At 49.7% G+C, this 14,967-nt stretch overlaps 1 protein-coding gene across 3 annotated transcripts in view; it reads left to right on the forward strand.

The window, feature by feature from the left end:
* Positions 1-14,967, forward strand: part of LOC133344910 (protein LMBR1L-like) — a 63,859-nt gene that overhangs the window by 17,381 nt on the left and 31,511 nt on the right. For all 3 annotated transcript variants that reach the window (XM_061555240.1, XM_061555239.1, XM_061555238.1), the window contains exons 2-8: positions 5,471-5,555; positions 8,967-9,000; positions 10,137-10,276; positions 11,191-11,294; positions 11,597-11,723; positions 12,330-12,398; positions 13,658-13,722. In XM_061555240.1, the coding sequence (XP_061411224.1) occupies positions 5,471-5,555; positions 8,967-9,000; positions 10,137-10,276; positions 11,191-11,294; positions 11,597-11,723; positions 12,330-12,398; positions 13,658-13,722 (624 nt within the window). The remainder of the gene's footprint in view (positions 1-5,470; positions 5,556-8,966; positions 9,001-10,136; positions 10,277-11,190; positions 11,295-11,596; positions 11,724-12,329; positions 12,399-13,657; positions 13,723-14,967) is intronic.

The following is a 14,967-nucleotide window of genomic DNA, read 5'->3' on the forward strand; positions in this document are numbered from 1 at the left end:
GATAAACACTGCATCTAATCTAATTTTTATTTATAGAGCGCCTTCGTTCAAGGTGCTTGACGTAGCTTAAAATACGATGACAGAATGGAATGATGTAGCTGACAGGGGCGTACATGGATTGAGGAATGAATGACAGCGATAGAGGGATACTTAGGGATCACAAAAGGGTAGGGGAGGGAAGGGGTAAAGTGGCGAGGAAAGAGGAAGAAAATGGGCAATGCACACATGCACAACCACCACAATCGGTATTCGCCACGAGGTGGCGGTGACGTCGCCTCGGCGCTTTAGCCAGGCTACGTGCATGTTGAGGTCACGTGAAGTGTTGAACGCCCGCTGGCAGGTCATGGGGCAGACCCAGGTGCCAAGGGTCAACTGATTGAGATGGCTGGGCGCACACCACCTGTGCCCGCTGCTGTGCCAACTTGCTGTGTTTTAGCCACCCGGCACTCCGCCCATTGTTGTGAGCGTCGCTCCTCTGCCCTCCGTTGTTGTTGGAGGGCGACTGCCTCCAACTGCCCAGTAGCAGCAGCGTCCTTCACGAGCCTCCTCCACAGAGGCCAATCTTGACACCGCTGGTACCAGTCATGGGAAAGTCCACTCAGCTCCACATCCTCTTGTACCACATCACTCCGTCTCTTCTCCAGCCCGTGCCGCGCCCGTTTATCCCCCTCTATCCAGCTGAACAAAAGCTGCATGCACGCACACCTATGCACACACACACACGCGTGTAGAGTGTATTGACAGAGACGGGGTCTCCCATGTAACGTCATAGACAGTAAGGGCAACAGCTACCAAGGCCGACAATTGGTCGCTTTTGAATTTGCACCACTGTTGACATTATACACCAGGTTCCCATTTGAGGCCGAATGAAACTAGCAGAGGCCCAGATCAGATTTCAGGAACTAAACGCAACTGGTGCTCTGCATACTCTCAGGTTTTTTTGGTAAAGTCACGTAGGTAAAAATAAATAATGTGCATTATAGCACATATTTGAGGCCACATTTCCAAGTTTATAGTAATGTGTACTGACCGCTAAACAACAGGCACACAAGCTATCACACTCGCGCACACATTTGTACCCCAACATTGGTTGCAAGCAAGGCCAAAGGTCAACCATACAGCCTACACACACACTATTGTGACAAATGCTGTTGGCGAGCACCTATGAAGGCCTGCAAGGGGCAAGAGGGGTTTGGGTGTGGCCAGAACGTCACCTGGCCGCCTCTGTCACCCCGATGCTGATGCTTGCACACCGCACCTAGGTACTCATTTATGGCTGAGTGAACCTAGGGGAAGCCCAGGAGCGATTTATATATCAGTTGCCGCTGATGTTAACCTTTGCTTGGAATCGCTCTCGGGTCTCCGGGTTTGTAGTACAATGCGCTAACTGCTACGCTACCACTTTCCGCACTTATTGGCATACAAAACAAAGATCCCCCGCATAGACATAACAGACTGTTGAGGCAAGTGCTGTTAGCGAGCACCTATGAAGGCCGGCACGGCACACGAGAGGGTTTGGTGGCCAGCACCACGCCCGGCCGCCTTTGTCTCCCCAGTGACGATGGTTACACACCACACCGGGTTACTCAAGGCTGAGGCGACCTAGGGGAGACCCATGACTGGTTCAGATAATTAACACCGGTGTTGGCCGTGAGCGGGAATCGAACTCGGGTCGTAGCGCAGCGTAGCGCTGACCGCTACGGCCACCGCTCCCCACTACGGCCACCGCTTCCTACTACGGCCACCGTTCGACATACATACAAACACACACACACGGGCGTGCACGCTGCCATCAAACTTGTGCCGAGCCTTGTCTGGGTTGTTGGCACGCGCCGCCGCCGCCGTCTCATAAAAATCCGTGCTCCAAGCGAGCGTCGCCTGCCAGCACGTGTTGGGTGGACCCTGCACTGTCGATGTCCATTGAAACGTCTCCAGTGTAAGAGCAGATGGCAAGCGTGTCTCTCGCCGGCTGTGCGGTCCTGTAGCCTGTAGCAAGGAGGCTGTTAGATAAGCATGCAGAATAACAGTGAGTCTGTGCTTAGAACCCCCGATTCACAATCTGAAGGTTGTTATTTAATTATGCTGTCGGGCTTAGCTCATAATCCTTGACCCTTTCAAGGTGAATAAAATGAGTAACAATTTGTGGGCACTAACAGTTGTGTTGAGACATTGATTCCTGCCGAAAATGCGTGGTATTTCCACCACTAAGACCGCCAATGAAAATGAGCACTGCCTGGAACTGGGGAGTTCTTAGAGATGCAATGACTGTTGCGTCGTTACATCAGTAAATGTATTCGAAATAAGTAATATTTTAAAATACTTTTTTTTAAAACGCTTTAATGAAATGTACCGTACGAGTAATGGAAAAACTCCACGACTCCAGAAAGTGGCCCCGAAGCTTGACATAACGTAAGGGACCGTGGTGATTTACAGCCAACGTCAGTTGATCGTGGACAATTAGAGCCAAGGCGAAACATAACATTAAAAAATGGTTTAAAAATATATATTTTTAAATTTTAATGATAGAATATAGTATTGTCATTAGTTAGACATAAGTATACTAAGTTTGCAGTCGATACCACATTGGGAAGTGGGTTAAAATTGAGTTACAAGATTCGAGGATACGACAGTTGAATAAAAGCGTGTAAAAAAGGTATTATTTATGCACATGTTTCAATGTTGTGTCATTTATATGTCACAATCAAATTACGTGGCAGCCTTAGATGGCATTATCGGGAATGTTTGTCAACAAGATTGATTAAATGTGATGTGGAGGCGTTACTGTTGCACAGCAGGGATACCGTGACTATGTCGTGGATGGATGATGCAGCCTTCTGCTTCTTGTTTGATCTCATGGCACGTGCAATGTGAAATTCCGTTCACATGGAACAGCGATTTCGTTAATCTAAAAGCGTCCATAAGTTGTCATTTGCATTAAAGCGAAATTTTGTAAAACGAACGTCCATAAATCGAGGGCTATCTGTACACTCTTGACATGGACAACAATACCACAACCTCGCCAAACAAATATACAATCTGGCATTCTCTCACCCCCCCCCCCCTGCTCCCTCAGCTATATAATCCCTTGTTACAGCCATCTCTTTGGCATACTTCAGCAATTGTTTTCGCTGTGGTGGTCCCCACCTGATGAAGGACGCTTGTGTTGCGCCCGACACGTCATGATTTAATTTAGCTTTCATATTTTATTATCTTCACCTACGTGACTTTACCGAAGGAACCAAAGAGCATTCTTGACATGGCCAACAATACCACAACCTGGCCAAACAAATACACAATCTGGCATTCAAACATCTGTCCGGGTCACCGAATTTAACATCCTCGCAATCCTGGTCAGCAACTGGGTCCACCAAAATCACGACTGTGGAATATGAAATTCCAGGGACCCCTTCGCGACCCCCAGCGCGATTGAAGCGCACTCGTCCGTGCTTTATCCACGTCCGTCATCGGTCGCGGACAGAGGAGCGTGCAAGGCTCGTTTTTTGTTGTTTTGTTGAGCCCACGACGCGCAAGCCCGACTCGTATTGACCCTGGCAATCGTACATCCTCGAGATGAGGTCCGTTGACCGTATCGGATTTAAAACAAACCCAACGATTTCCCGGGAGTGATGAAGCGCTGCGCTCGGCAAAGCCAAACGCCACCGATGTGCGCGATGGTGCACGATGGTCGGTGGACGCATGGGAACGGGAGTGCGCGCCGATGTATACACACAAGCAATCCGTGTCCTGCACCTCATGTAGATAGACTCGTGCTTACATGATGTACCGGCTGTGGTTGTATGAGGATCAGTCGGCGGTATTGTGTCAGACACGCCACCCCCTCATCTGTGAAAAAAAGAGCTCGTCGGATTCCTCCAGTGTATAAACACACATTCTGATTCTGACTCCACGAAAAGCAACGGAGGGGATGAAGGGCCGAGATCATACCCCCCCACCCCTCCCCGAGCGAACGGGATTCGATTACTCGCACCCTTGCGATTGAGAGTCTGAGCACTCTGCAAGCAGCGCCACCGCGGTCGTTATTTAATGAAGAATGTTGCGAGCGCCACGCGGCAGGCGTGCGGGCAGGTTGCCCAGTATCGCTGTTGTGGCTGGGGAGGCTGGCGAGGCATTGGGGGGGGGGGGGGGGATATCCAAGGTGCCGCTGGCCCCGAGGCGAGGGGATGGGCGCGCACCGCTGCTATTTGACCTTTACTCGGGGGCCCTGCCACGTCTTATCCGCCACCTGCAAAGGGCAACGTGCACGTGCACACACGTGCTGTAGCCTTGCCTTCACGTGCGTCTGTTGCGTTTGCACGTGTTGCGATTGGGTGGAGCGGTCGGGTGCCGTCCATAAATGACGTCACGCACCTAGGGGGGGGGGGAGGGGTCAGGCATTTGTGACGATGTGTGACGAGGGGAGGGGGGTGAGAAATGTGACGTCACATCAAAATGCGCAACTTTAAATAAATATAGACAACACGTTTTACTTAGTTAAATATACTTTTTAATAAATGTTCTCTCCTACAACATCAGAGTGCAGCGCCACATTAAATACGCACTACAATGACAATAGTTTAAAGCGATTTGAAGCATGTTTTGAGGGGGGGGGGAAGAGCTTCGTGACGTCATATTTGAGGGGGGGGGTCTGACTTTTTGTGACGCCGTGTGACGAGGGGGGGGGGGGGGGTCAAAAATCGTCCAAAATCGCGTGACGTCATTTATGGACGGCCCCGAGTGTCATGGTCAGCGCGATGCACTCCTAACCCGGCTAACCCGAGTTCGATTCCCGCTCACGGCCAAGACCAGTGACAATTATCTGACTCGGTCTTGGGCCTCCCCTCGGTCGACTCAGCCTGAAATGAGTATCTGGTGCGGTGTGTAAACATCGCCACGAGGGAGACAAAGCCGGCCGGGCGTTGGTGTTGGCCGCCCACCCGCTTCGTGTGCCATGCCTGCCTTCATATGAAAGCCAATTAAGTGGCTCATCATATGGAAATTTATAGCAGCCAATTACTCTTAATGCATACTCTTTGGGTCTTTCGGTAAAGTCACGTAGATAGAAAAATAAAAAATAAAATCGCGACGTTACGATCGCAACACAGGCAATCGTCTTCAGGTGAAAAAATACAGCAGGCGAACTGCTGAGTTCGCCTGCTTGCGTTGTGATCAAAACGTCGTGATTTTGTCTTATTTTTCTATCTATGTGATTTTACCAAAAGACCCAAAGAGTATGCATTAACAGTATTTGGCTGCTACAAATTTCCATATGATGAGCCACTTAATTGGCTTTCATTTGTGGCCAGGTTGCTTCTGAAAAAGAGCTATATAGTTCAGTGGCCCTTACATGGTAAAATAAAAAATAGTTAGTTTTTATTTTGTAATATATATTAACCGTTTTGTACTCGTGATCTCAACGGTGTCTCGGTCTTCGACCACTTGCATGAAGCATCTCATCTCCATTGTGTTTCAGATCTGCTTCTTGCTGTTTACGTTCCTCTACATCACCTCCTACCTGATCATCACCCGGTTCAAGAAGAGGACCGACTTCATTCTGGGTGAGTTGCTGGTCAAGGCGGACCACGGGTGGTGAAACACCCTCCCAAACCTCTACCTTTCACATCTCAGCGGCTGTATTGCGCTGTGCGCACAGTGATACCTTTATGACAATCACATTGCATTGTAAAGTCCAAGGAGCGTTAATGCGCCAAAACAGACACGTTACGAATGGGGTTACACAACTCATACATTTTATAATAGGACGTGGCAATAAGTGTTGTAGATGTGAACAGGAAGAAGAGGGGGCTGCGATGGGAGGGATATGCTTACAAAACGGAGGAGGGCAGGTATTACGAGATGGCATTGGAGTGGCACCTCGGGGTCCGCAACCAAGGGGAATACCCTCATTACATTTGGCAGCAGACTGTAAGAACCAACCTCGGAGGTTGTGTCGTTAATGTACAACAGTTGTGGGAACTGGCAGAAGGAAGGAAGCAATGGCAAGGTACCGTAGTTATTGACAGCATCCGGCATCGGTCGCGATGACCTTTGGCTCACTGCACTCAAGAAGCTGGATTTATCACACACGCTTAAACATCACCCCCCCCTCCCCCAACCGTGTTGAACCCAGGCACAGAGCAGTGCAGGCGCAGTTATGCCTGATGGGGTCATTGCGATCTCCGAGGCACCCAGCTGCCTGTGCGAGCGTCACTGCTGACGCATGTCGGTTTGCTGCCTGCTCTGAGGTGTCGCAGTACTGGCCAGCGTCTGCTAATCTGACACCGCGACAATCTGAGATGCTGTGCTGGAGCACGACCATGGCACACTCCAATCCATCACTGTCCCGAAAAGGACATCCTGTGAGGTTGCAGGGCAGCCCAGGCAGGAGCTCGGAATGTCCCATGTCGGAACGCTCTGCCAAGTTCGCTGGGATTCGGGATTCGAATCTGGGGTTTTAACCACCATTGATTAAACCAGGTTCTTAAATGGTGCAAGTTGAAGATTTCAACCTGGTCACCCACCGACTGCTGAATAAAATAAACAATTGTATAACATTTTTACTACATTACCTTTTTGAAATCTTGTATGTGAAGTGGTTGGGTAATTCAGGAGTCTATGGCATGTCAGAGCCCTGAGCCGGTGCTGTTGTGGTACTGGGCTCATATCTGGACACCACTCAAAAATGAAAGCACCTCATAAAATTGATTTTTTTATTTAATTCAGAATATTCCAGGTGATAAACCACTTTTGAAATATACTCTTTGGTTTTTTCGGAAGTAGTTCTGTGATGCCTTCTGTTACAGGGACCGTTCTCTTACATGAAGTGGTGATGTTACACCACTCGTTGCGAAGAAAGTTTCTTAATCTCATTGCACGATGATTAAGTGAATTTGGGATACACTCGGTGATTAAAAAAGGTGGATGGTGCAAACCCTGCCCTTGCTTACTTTCTCACACCACTGGTGGCAGCAGGGACTCTGCTCGAGGGAGTTCTGTAGAGCGCCCCTCTGGAGGGATATTTGATCAAAACTGTTCCACGCTGACCGGGACGTCGTCTTGGAAGAGAATTGGTGATAAACAGCCAGAAAATGTGGCCCACGCTCGCCTCGCCTATCCCCACCGTCGCGGCACGCATGCTCACAGAGCAACAGCCCCCCCCTCACCCAGTGGAGGCCACTATGTGCGTGGTGCTTGCCAGGACCCCCGGAGGGTTTAACAGGGAAGGTGCCGCTTTAGTGGAAAGCCTTCTTGTCTTGCCTTCTTGCCCCACCGCACAACAAGAGCGATCTTGTTTCACTGGTCCCCTTGATTACTGACGGAGATTGATGTCCACGGCAGTGTGGTGGTTACGTGCAGCGGTTACTTTGATAAAAGTTGGGCCTGACTGATTTGATGGCTCTATAATACAGAAATAAACGTACAATGTTTCTGTTTTGCCTCCCAAATTAAATAACGTGGATCTTTTGAACCGATGGTTTTTTTTTTTAATACCCTTTGCTGAAAGTAAGATGTGGCCGCAGTCAAACACAGTGCTGTGTAGATGTGTACTCGACTGAGCATCCTGGGCGGGTTCGGCGTTTCTCGTTCAGCTTTGCGAAAGGCAAACAGAATGCTTGTGATTCACTCTCTGGTGTTCTATCTTGGTACTCGAGTAACGTCACTGAAGTAACGTCACTGAATTGACTTTAAAATGCACGGGATTGGCATCACAGTGACGTCACTGGAGTGTCCTGCTGACCTACGTGACCGTAACAATGGTGTATTTGTATTCACTTAAGAAGCTGCAAGCCTGTGTTTTACAGCCCCGGGCACACAGCCTGCGTACACAAAGTAGAAATTCAACATTGTTATCATTGCAGGCCGTGTCTTTGTTTCAGCAAAGCAGACTTCAGTTGAGAGGCTCTGGTCGTTAAAGCAGTGTTACTAGGCAGTAGTGTGTTATATGTGAGGGGCAGCCACTAACAGCGAGGGATGCCAACATTTTGTAAAGGTTTTATAGGAAATTCTCATAATTTTTATATTGAAATAAAAAAAAATTTAATTAGAGATATGTTATAAAAAATTTACAGCCCTATGTCAATCCACTGCTGGATGAAGGCATTCCCATGGAGTGGGGGGTTTGACTATCCTTCAAGTTCAAGTTACAGTAATTTATTAGGTATAGCCCTGTGAGCCATTCGGCTCTTGAATCGGGTGCAACCGCAACAAACAAAAAACAAAAACATGAACAAGAATACATCTTATAGTGACTATGTGCAAACAGAAAATCCAAGAAAAGACAGCAAAATATTGCAGAAAAAGCACCGTACACCAACACTGTGTGCAAAAATCCCAGTGGGATGCAAGTCAAACAACAACAACCACAAGACAACTTAGATTTAGGCCATCAGTCTAACTCTGTACTACAACAAACAAACATGGCCAAAATCACCAAAATATAGCCATAAAAGCAATGAAACAGTGGTCATAGGAACTGTGACCGAATTTTCACAATAAACGACGTAAACAACATGTACTACCAAACTCTCCAGCCATAGCTGGCTGCATGAGTCACTCCACAACAGTAGGAGCATCAGTCGGAGTATCAACATTTTTCAATGCACCTTTAAGATCACCATGCTGTTAAGCCGTGGCTGAGAATCTAAACTCATGTTGCTAGATTCGTAGCATAGTGCACTAACCACTCCGCCACCACTCCACCCATCCGCTATTAATAAGTCAAATGAAAATGAGTGTTCCCTCTTCCACGAATTCCCTGTGAAGTTGTTGCTGAAGTGCACCACGATGCCGGGGCATGACTGCGCCTGGTCTTGCCGTTCTACACATCGCGGGCTACATTTAGAAACGGGCAGCGTTCACAACACATGCCACGAGAGCCGGCCGTGACCATCGAGGTGTCTCCTAACGCATGCGCCGCAACCATTGCATTTTATTATCCTGCGTAAACACCAGTGTGCCTTGTGTTGCAGGAGATGATGAAGATGCAATGGTGAACAGAATCGCGTGAGTAATAAACGCAGTGCTTTCCACGTCGCAGCTTAAAAAGGAACATCATGTACGGGAATCTTGTGGCAAGGTTACGTAGCACTTTGGATAATTTTGTTTTCGGAAGAAGTCGTGGATTTCACTTTGAGGACACACGCCCGGTCATCTACGATGAAGCTTTGGTGTGGCACGGGTGTCATTGGGAGCTTTTAATCCTCTTCTCTGTGCACTTGAGCCTCCACCTGCTCTGAGGTTGTAGGTTCAAAGCCTGGTTTGCGATCATCTATGATTTCACTAATTTTTTTAAAAGAGAGATTGGATGCTCTCAGTACAGCCACCGTTGACATGAGTGCATCTTTATTCAGTTCCATGTTCACACCTCAGATTGTCACGGTTGACTACGTAAGGTGCAAAATAAGTTCAAAATGTGAGCTTTTTAACCACCAATATAACTCATTCAAGCAAGGGAAACAATTGGCAAAAGGTGAACTGGAGAAACCAGTACGGCGACTTTATCAGTGCACAACAACACTACCGCCTGGAGCAGGTGGTGTTAAATGTGCACGAGGATGGGAGAGGCCAGCGCAGTCGTTAGTAGTGCCACGGGATGTCTTGCACTTGTGCATGGCCTGAACCTCTGCATGGCCTGCATCTGTGCATGGCCTGCACACAACTGTGCACTGCCACAGCAGGATTGTAAATAACAATAATATAATGCCTCCAATTAATATATGGTGTGTGGGTGGCCCTGTGGAATATTACACTTCAAGGCCATGAGATATGGCATCGACTTGGGGGGAGGCCTTCATCCAACAGTCGATTGATCATGACTTTTGGTGCTGATGGTGACATTGCATTGCATAGAATTCGAGCGTATAGAATGTTGTTGCATGATCTGACAGCATAATAGTATGCAAAAAGGTGCATTGTTAATCTTAACCATTTTCTAAAATTAACCATGTCCCCTTCTCTTCTCCCATGATCTCACAGTGCAGGTACCTTCCTTAGTGACCGATGCGGTCACAGCTAGACGCTGAATGCATTCTCAGTGTCGATGTTGTGCTGTCGTGGCAATTCTGTGCCGTCTTGGCAATGTTGTGCTGTCGTAATAATCCTATCGGTGGTGTCTGCCACACGTGCTGGTGCACTCGCAGGCTGTGGATGTGCACCTTCACGCTGGCAGTGTCCCTCGCGGCTGCCCTGCTGCTACCCTTCTCCATTGTCAGCAACGAGGTGCTGTTGTCGCTCCCGCACAACTATTACATGCAGTGGCTCAACGGCTCGCTCGTGCACGGTACGCTCGCTCTCGATCACTCCTACGGTAAACTCGCTCACTCACTCGAGCAACACACTGCAGTCGCTCATTCATGAGTGGTTCACTTGCTCGCATGATGCACTCATTCGCTTGCTCACACAGTACACGTGCTCACTCGTGAGCGGTTCACTTATTCGCACGGTGCACTCTCTCGCTCGCGTTAGCTCGCACGGTTTATTCGCGCGCGCGCGTGGTTCTCTTGCGTATAGTCGCCCCCTGGCCGGCCGCGTGCACCACGCTCGCCCACGCCCCTGCCTGCCGTGATGGCCACGACATGAACGCCGCACCGCGGGCGACTCGCGGTTAAACCCAGTGGAGGAGTTTTTTCAACGTCCCGCGTCGGAATGTTTGGTAGTTTTGTGCGCGGGAGGCAATGGAATAACCAGCGGGGAAAAAACTTGGAGACAACAAAGTTCAAATAGACAGCACCCACATGCTTTACTGCCATCTCCTGGCCAACTAATAGCGCAACAGCTGGAGAGGCCCAGTAAAGTTATGATCTTTGCATGATCCACCAATCCAACTTTGAAAGCACTATCACGGGTGAGTGCCACCATACCCAGGGGTTGCGTGCACTCGCCTCCCGTGCTGCACAAGCTCCATGTGACAGAGAAGTAACATTCAAATCATCGTACGATAGCGATGTCTTATGTATTTATTGATTACAATCGAAGCATTGCGTTTGAGCAAAATGCAAAATGCAGCTAAAACTATCAACGATGCCAATTGACCCGTCACCCCGAATAATAAAATCAAGTCGCACTCCTTTGAAGTTCTTTAAATTTCGACGTAACATATTCCCTCAATTATTCAATGCACTATTTTCCCACATAAACTGAAAGTTGGGGGTGCATCGTCTTATTCGGAGGCTCTCTCTGCTGTCGTCTGCCCAGGGCTGTGGAACCTGGTCTTCCTGTGCTCCAACCTCTCCCTGGTGCTGCTCATGCCATTCGCCTACTTCTTCATTGAGTCCGAGGGCTTCACTGGCTCCCGCAAGGTCAGTCCACTCGTCACAAAACACAAAGATCACTTCCCCCCCCCACCGCCAACACCATCAGTGACAATTATCTAAACCGGTTCTGGGCCTCCTCTAGGTCGACTCGGCCTCAAATGAGTACCAGGTGCAGTGTGTAAATATTTCCACTCGGGAGACAAAGGCGGCTGGGCGTGGTACTGGCCACTCACCTCCTCGTGTGCCGTGCCGGCTTTTATAGGTGCTCGCTAACAGCATTTACCCCAACAGTATTTTAAGGCTTCACAGAGGATCTATGTCTTAGTCTGTGTGCCATGTTGCTGCAGGGAGTGATGGGCCGTGTGTACGAGGCAGCCGTGGTGCTGTGCCTCCTGGTGCTGCTCGTGTTCGGCATGGTGTGGGTGGCGTCATCCATCATCGACAAGGATCCAGCCAGCACCAAGTCCCGACGCGGTGAGGCACTAGTTGACCTCGCACACAATCGTTGACCTCACACCCAATTCTTGTGGCTCAGACGTCAGAGCGCTGAGCTGCCACTGCTGAGGTCCTGGGTTTCGAATCCAGACGGCTGCCTGATTCAACCAACTCTGTTCTCAAGTGTAGCAAATTGATGGTCTCAACCCGGTGACCAATTATTGCACGAAAGAAGAATCGTTGTGTTAAATTTGCTACTGCACTTAATTCGAGCTGTGAGAATTCCAATGTCGGTTTCACTGTCATGTGATGAACCTCACTCGCAAATGTAGTGAGTGGGAAGTATGGACCAGAGGTCAATTGATCCAGGAAGTAAGAACAAAGGTTATTGATGGAGTTTAAAGAAAAACCTCAAATCTAATTGATCAATTTGGTTGTGAGAATTGCTCTTCAACTTACCAGCAAACAGACACAATCATAATTGTCTTGCTTCACAATTTAATTTGTTTGTCTGTGTCGGGTGGTGGGGGCTCTTCTGACACAAGATTTCCCAGATCATGATATGACCTAACCCAAAAATCAATTGTGAATCGTAAAATTGTCTGCGAGAACCTACATGTTAAGAAGTGTTGTGTTTGCCCCTAGGCCTGTGGGACTTCTACCTGCCTTATCTCTACTCCTGCATCTCCCTCTTTGGGGTGCTCCTGCTGCTGGGTAAGTCACCCCCACCGCCGGCTTCTCCGCACTGCAGGTGCTCGCACCGCTTTGGTCCAAAAGTGTGACGTGCGAACAATTTGGCCACCCAGTTCCATTACCACCCCTGCATTCTTGCACCACTCATTACACACCAAGTGCTTGCCACAAATGAACCATGAACCACAGTAGCTTGCCGATCCCTTCAAGGAGCATCCTCGCAGTGGCTTTTGGCTAAGCATTGAATAAAGACGGTCATTGAATCGTGTGCTTTTAGATGCGCTTCTGCAGCCATCTGGAACGCTCTTCCTTTTGATATTAGAAAGTATACTGGACTGATGTACTTTTAAATCTAGATCCATCAGCGCTTACGAGCTGCTTGTGCTGCTGCTGTGTATGTGTGTGCGTGGGTCAACTCAGCCGGCGAAGATGTTTCATTAGGGGGTCCCGCTTGCGAAACGTGGACCCCCCTAATGGATCATCTTCGCTGGTTAGAAACATTTAGGCTGGCCAGCCTATGATCCATCCTGGGTTTAACCAGGCTGGATTGTGAGAGGAGCTCACAAATTCTTGAAAGATCTGGGAAAAGTCCCATCGGTGAGCTCCTCCGGCAGGCAAGGCTGCGTTGGCTGGGTCATGTAGCCCGCATGCCCAGCCACCACATGCCTAAACAGCTTTTGTTCGGTCAGAAAGAGGGGATTAAATGGACGTGGAGCTGAGTGGACTTGCCGATAACTGGTACCAGCGGTGTCAAGATCGGCCTCAGTGGCGGAGGCTCGTGAAGGACGCTACTGGGCAGTTGGAGGCAGTCGCCCTCCAACAATAACGGAGGGCGGAGGAGCGACGCTCACAACAACGAGCAGAGCGCCGGGTGGCTAAAGCACAGAAATTTGGCACAGTAGGGGGCACAGGTGGTGCATCAGCCAGTCATCTCAGTCATCTCAGTCAGTCGACCCATGGCACCTGGGTCTGCCCCGTGACCTCCTGCCAGCGGGCGTTCAACACTTCACGTGGCCTCAAGGTGCACATAGCCTGGGACAAGCGTCGTGGTGACGTCTCTGCCACTTAGTGGCGAATGTCGGTTGTGGTTGTTGTCGACTCGGCCTCAAATGAGTACCTGGTGTGGTGCGTAAACATCGCTCCTTGGGAGACAAAGGCGGCCAGGCATGGTGCTGGCCACTAACCCCAGTCTTCATAGGTGCTCGCTTAACAGCACTTGCCCCAACAGTCTTTTAAGGCTATGCGTGGGATCTTTCTGATCTTTCTTGTTTGACGCGCAGTGTGCACGCCGCTGGGCCTGTCGCGGATGTTCGGGGTGACGGGTCAGCTGCTGGTGAAGCCGCGGGTGAGATGCCGTCACTTGCGCACGCTTCCACCATCGCCACGTTCATTCTGTGCGCCTTCCGGCTCGTGTGTGCGCGTGCCGAGAGCACGAGCGGCAACATGCACCGCGCCAGGGTGGATACAGCGACACACTGCTGACACGGAGGTGTACGTGATGACACAGGCTTGCGCATTAAAGTCGTGTCGTCGTGTCTCCCTGCTTTGACGAGCAATGTGTCAGCACTCGTCTCCATTGACAGTCCTCTGAGGCAGCAGTGGCAATTCCGGTCTATTGGACGACCACCGTTGACTACCCCAATCGCGGACGTAGGTTATGCGAACAGTGATCCGGCCGGGTGGCGCCGATATTTGAACCATTGGCTCACGATCGAAAGGTCGCGAGTTAAAATGCCGGTGTGGGTCGTTTTGGGTCATCTTCGATTTCGTTAAGTGCTTCGCTCAACCGACATGAATCCCACTGCTCACAAATTGAGGTGAACGATGGGAAATTGGGAGGTAAGTCTGCCGTGTGCTGGTAAAATGGGATACGTGTTGTGCCGTTACTCACAAACACTTGGTCAGGGGTCATAGTGACGGGCCCCCCAGGTCAGAGATTTTTGCCGGGTGGATTCTCGCTGTTGTTTGCTTGGCCACCCCTGCCTTGTCCTATGCTGCCTCTAGATGGCGACTGTAGCTTGGGACAATTCTGTCCTCTCTGGCTGAGAAGACAAAAGGTTTATCTTGAGTCAAAGTTCTTCTCAAATCAAAGTGTCTCCCCGCGCAAACGTGCCATTGGGCTGCAATTCATCTCATTTGGTAACCCCACACCCAGCGGTGGAAATTCCATATTACCATGGCAGAGACCGTGCTCTCAATTGGACGACTACTTGTTGACTTCCCCGCAAAGCTGTGGCACTTTTTTTGGGGGGGGGGGGGGGGGGGGGGGGGGGTTAGCCGATTCGGCCTCCCAACAGGGATTTTAACCCTTGACCTTCTCTCAGTCCAAGCCCGGCACTCCAAACCACAGTGCGACCCGGTGAAATAAAAGTGGTGGAGGGGGAGGGGGGCGGGAAAATAAATTGAGGCTATAAAAGTAGCATTAGGCTTTGCCTTGCCAATTATGTGACCGTAAACGTGTGGGAAAATCTGGGTAATGTTGATCTCGCCGGGTTTTTAGTGTGTGACTTGAGCCTGTGGGCCTCTGCAGCACTGTTTACTCGCTTAGGCCAAACAACTACCCGGGCGAGTGCATGGGCGCTGGGAGGGA

The sequence above is a fragment of the Lethenteron reissneri genome, chromosome 20 (assembly GCF_015708825.2).
Source record: "Lethenteron reissneri isolate LAM-NWPU_2019-01 chromosome 20, ASM1570882v1, whole genome shotgun sequence".
NCBI classification, from domain to species: Eukaryota; Metazoa; Chordata; class Hyperoartia; order Petromyzontiformes; family Petromyzontidae; genus Lethenteron; species Lethenteron reissneri.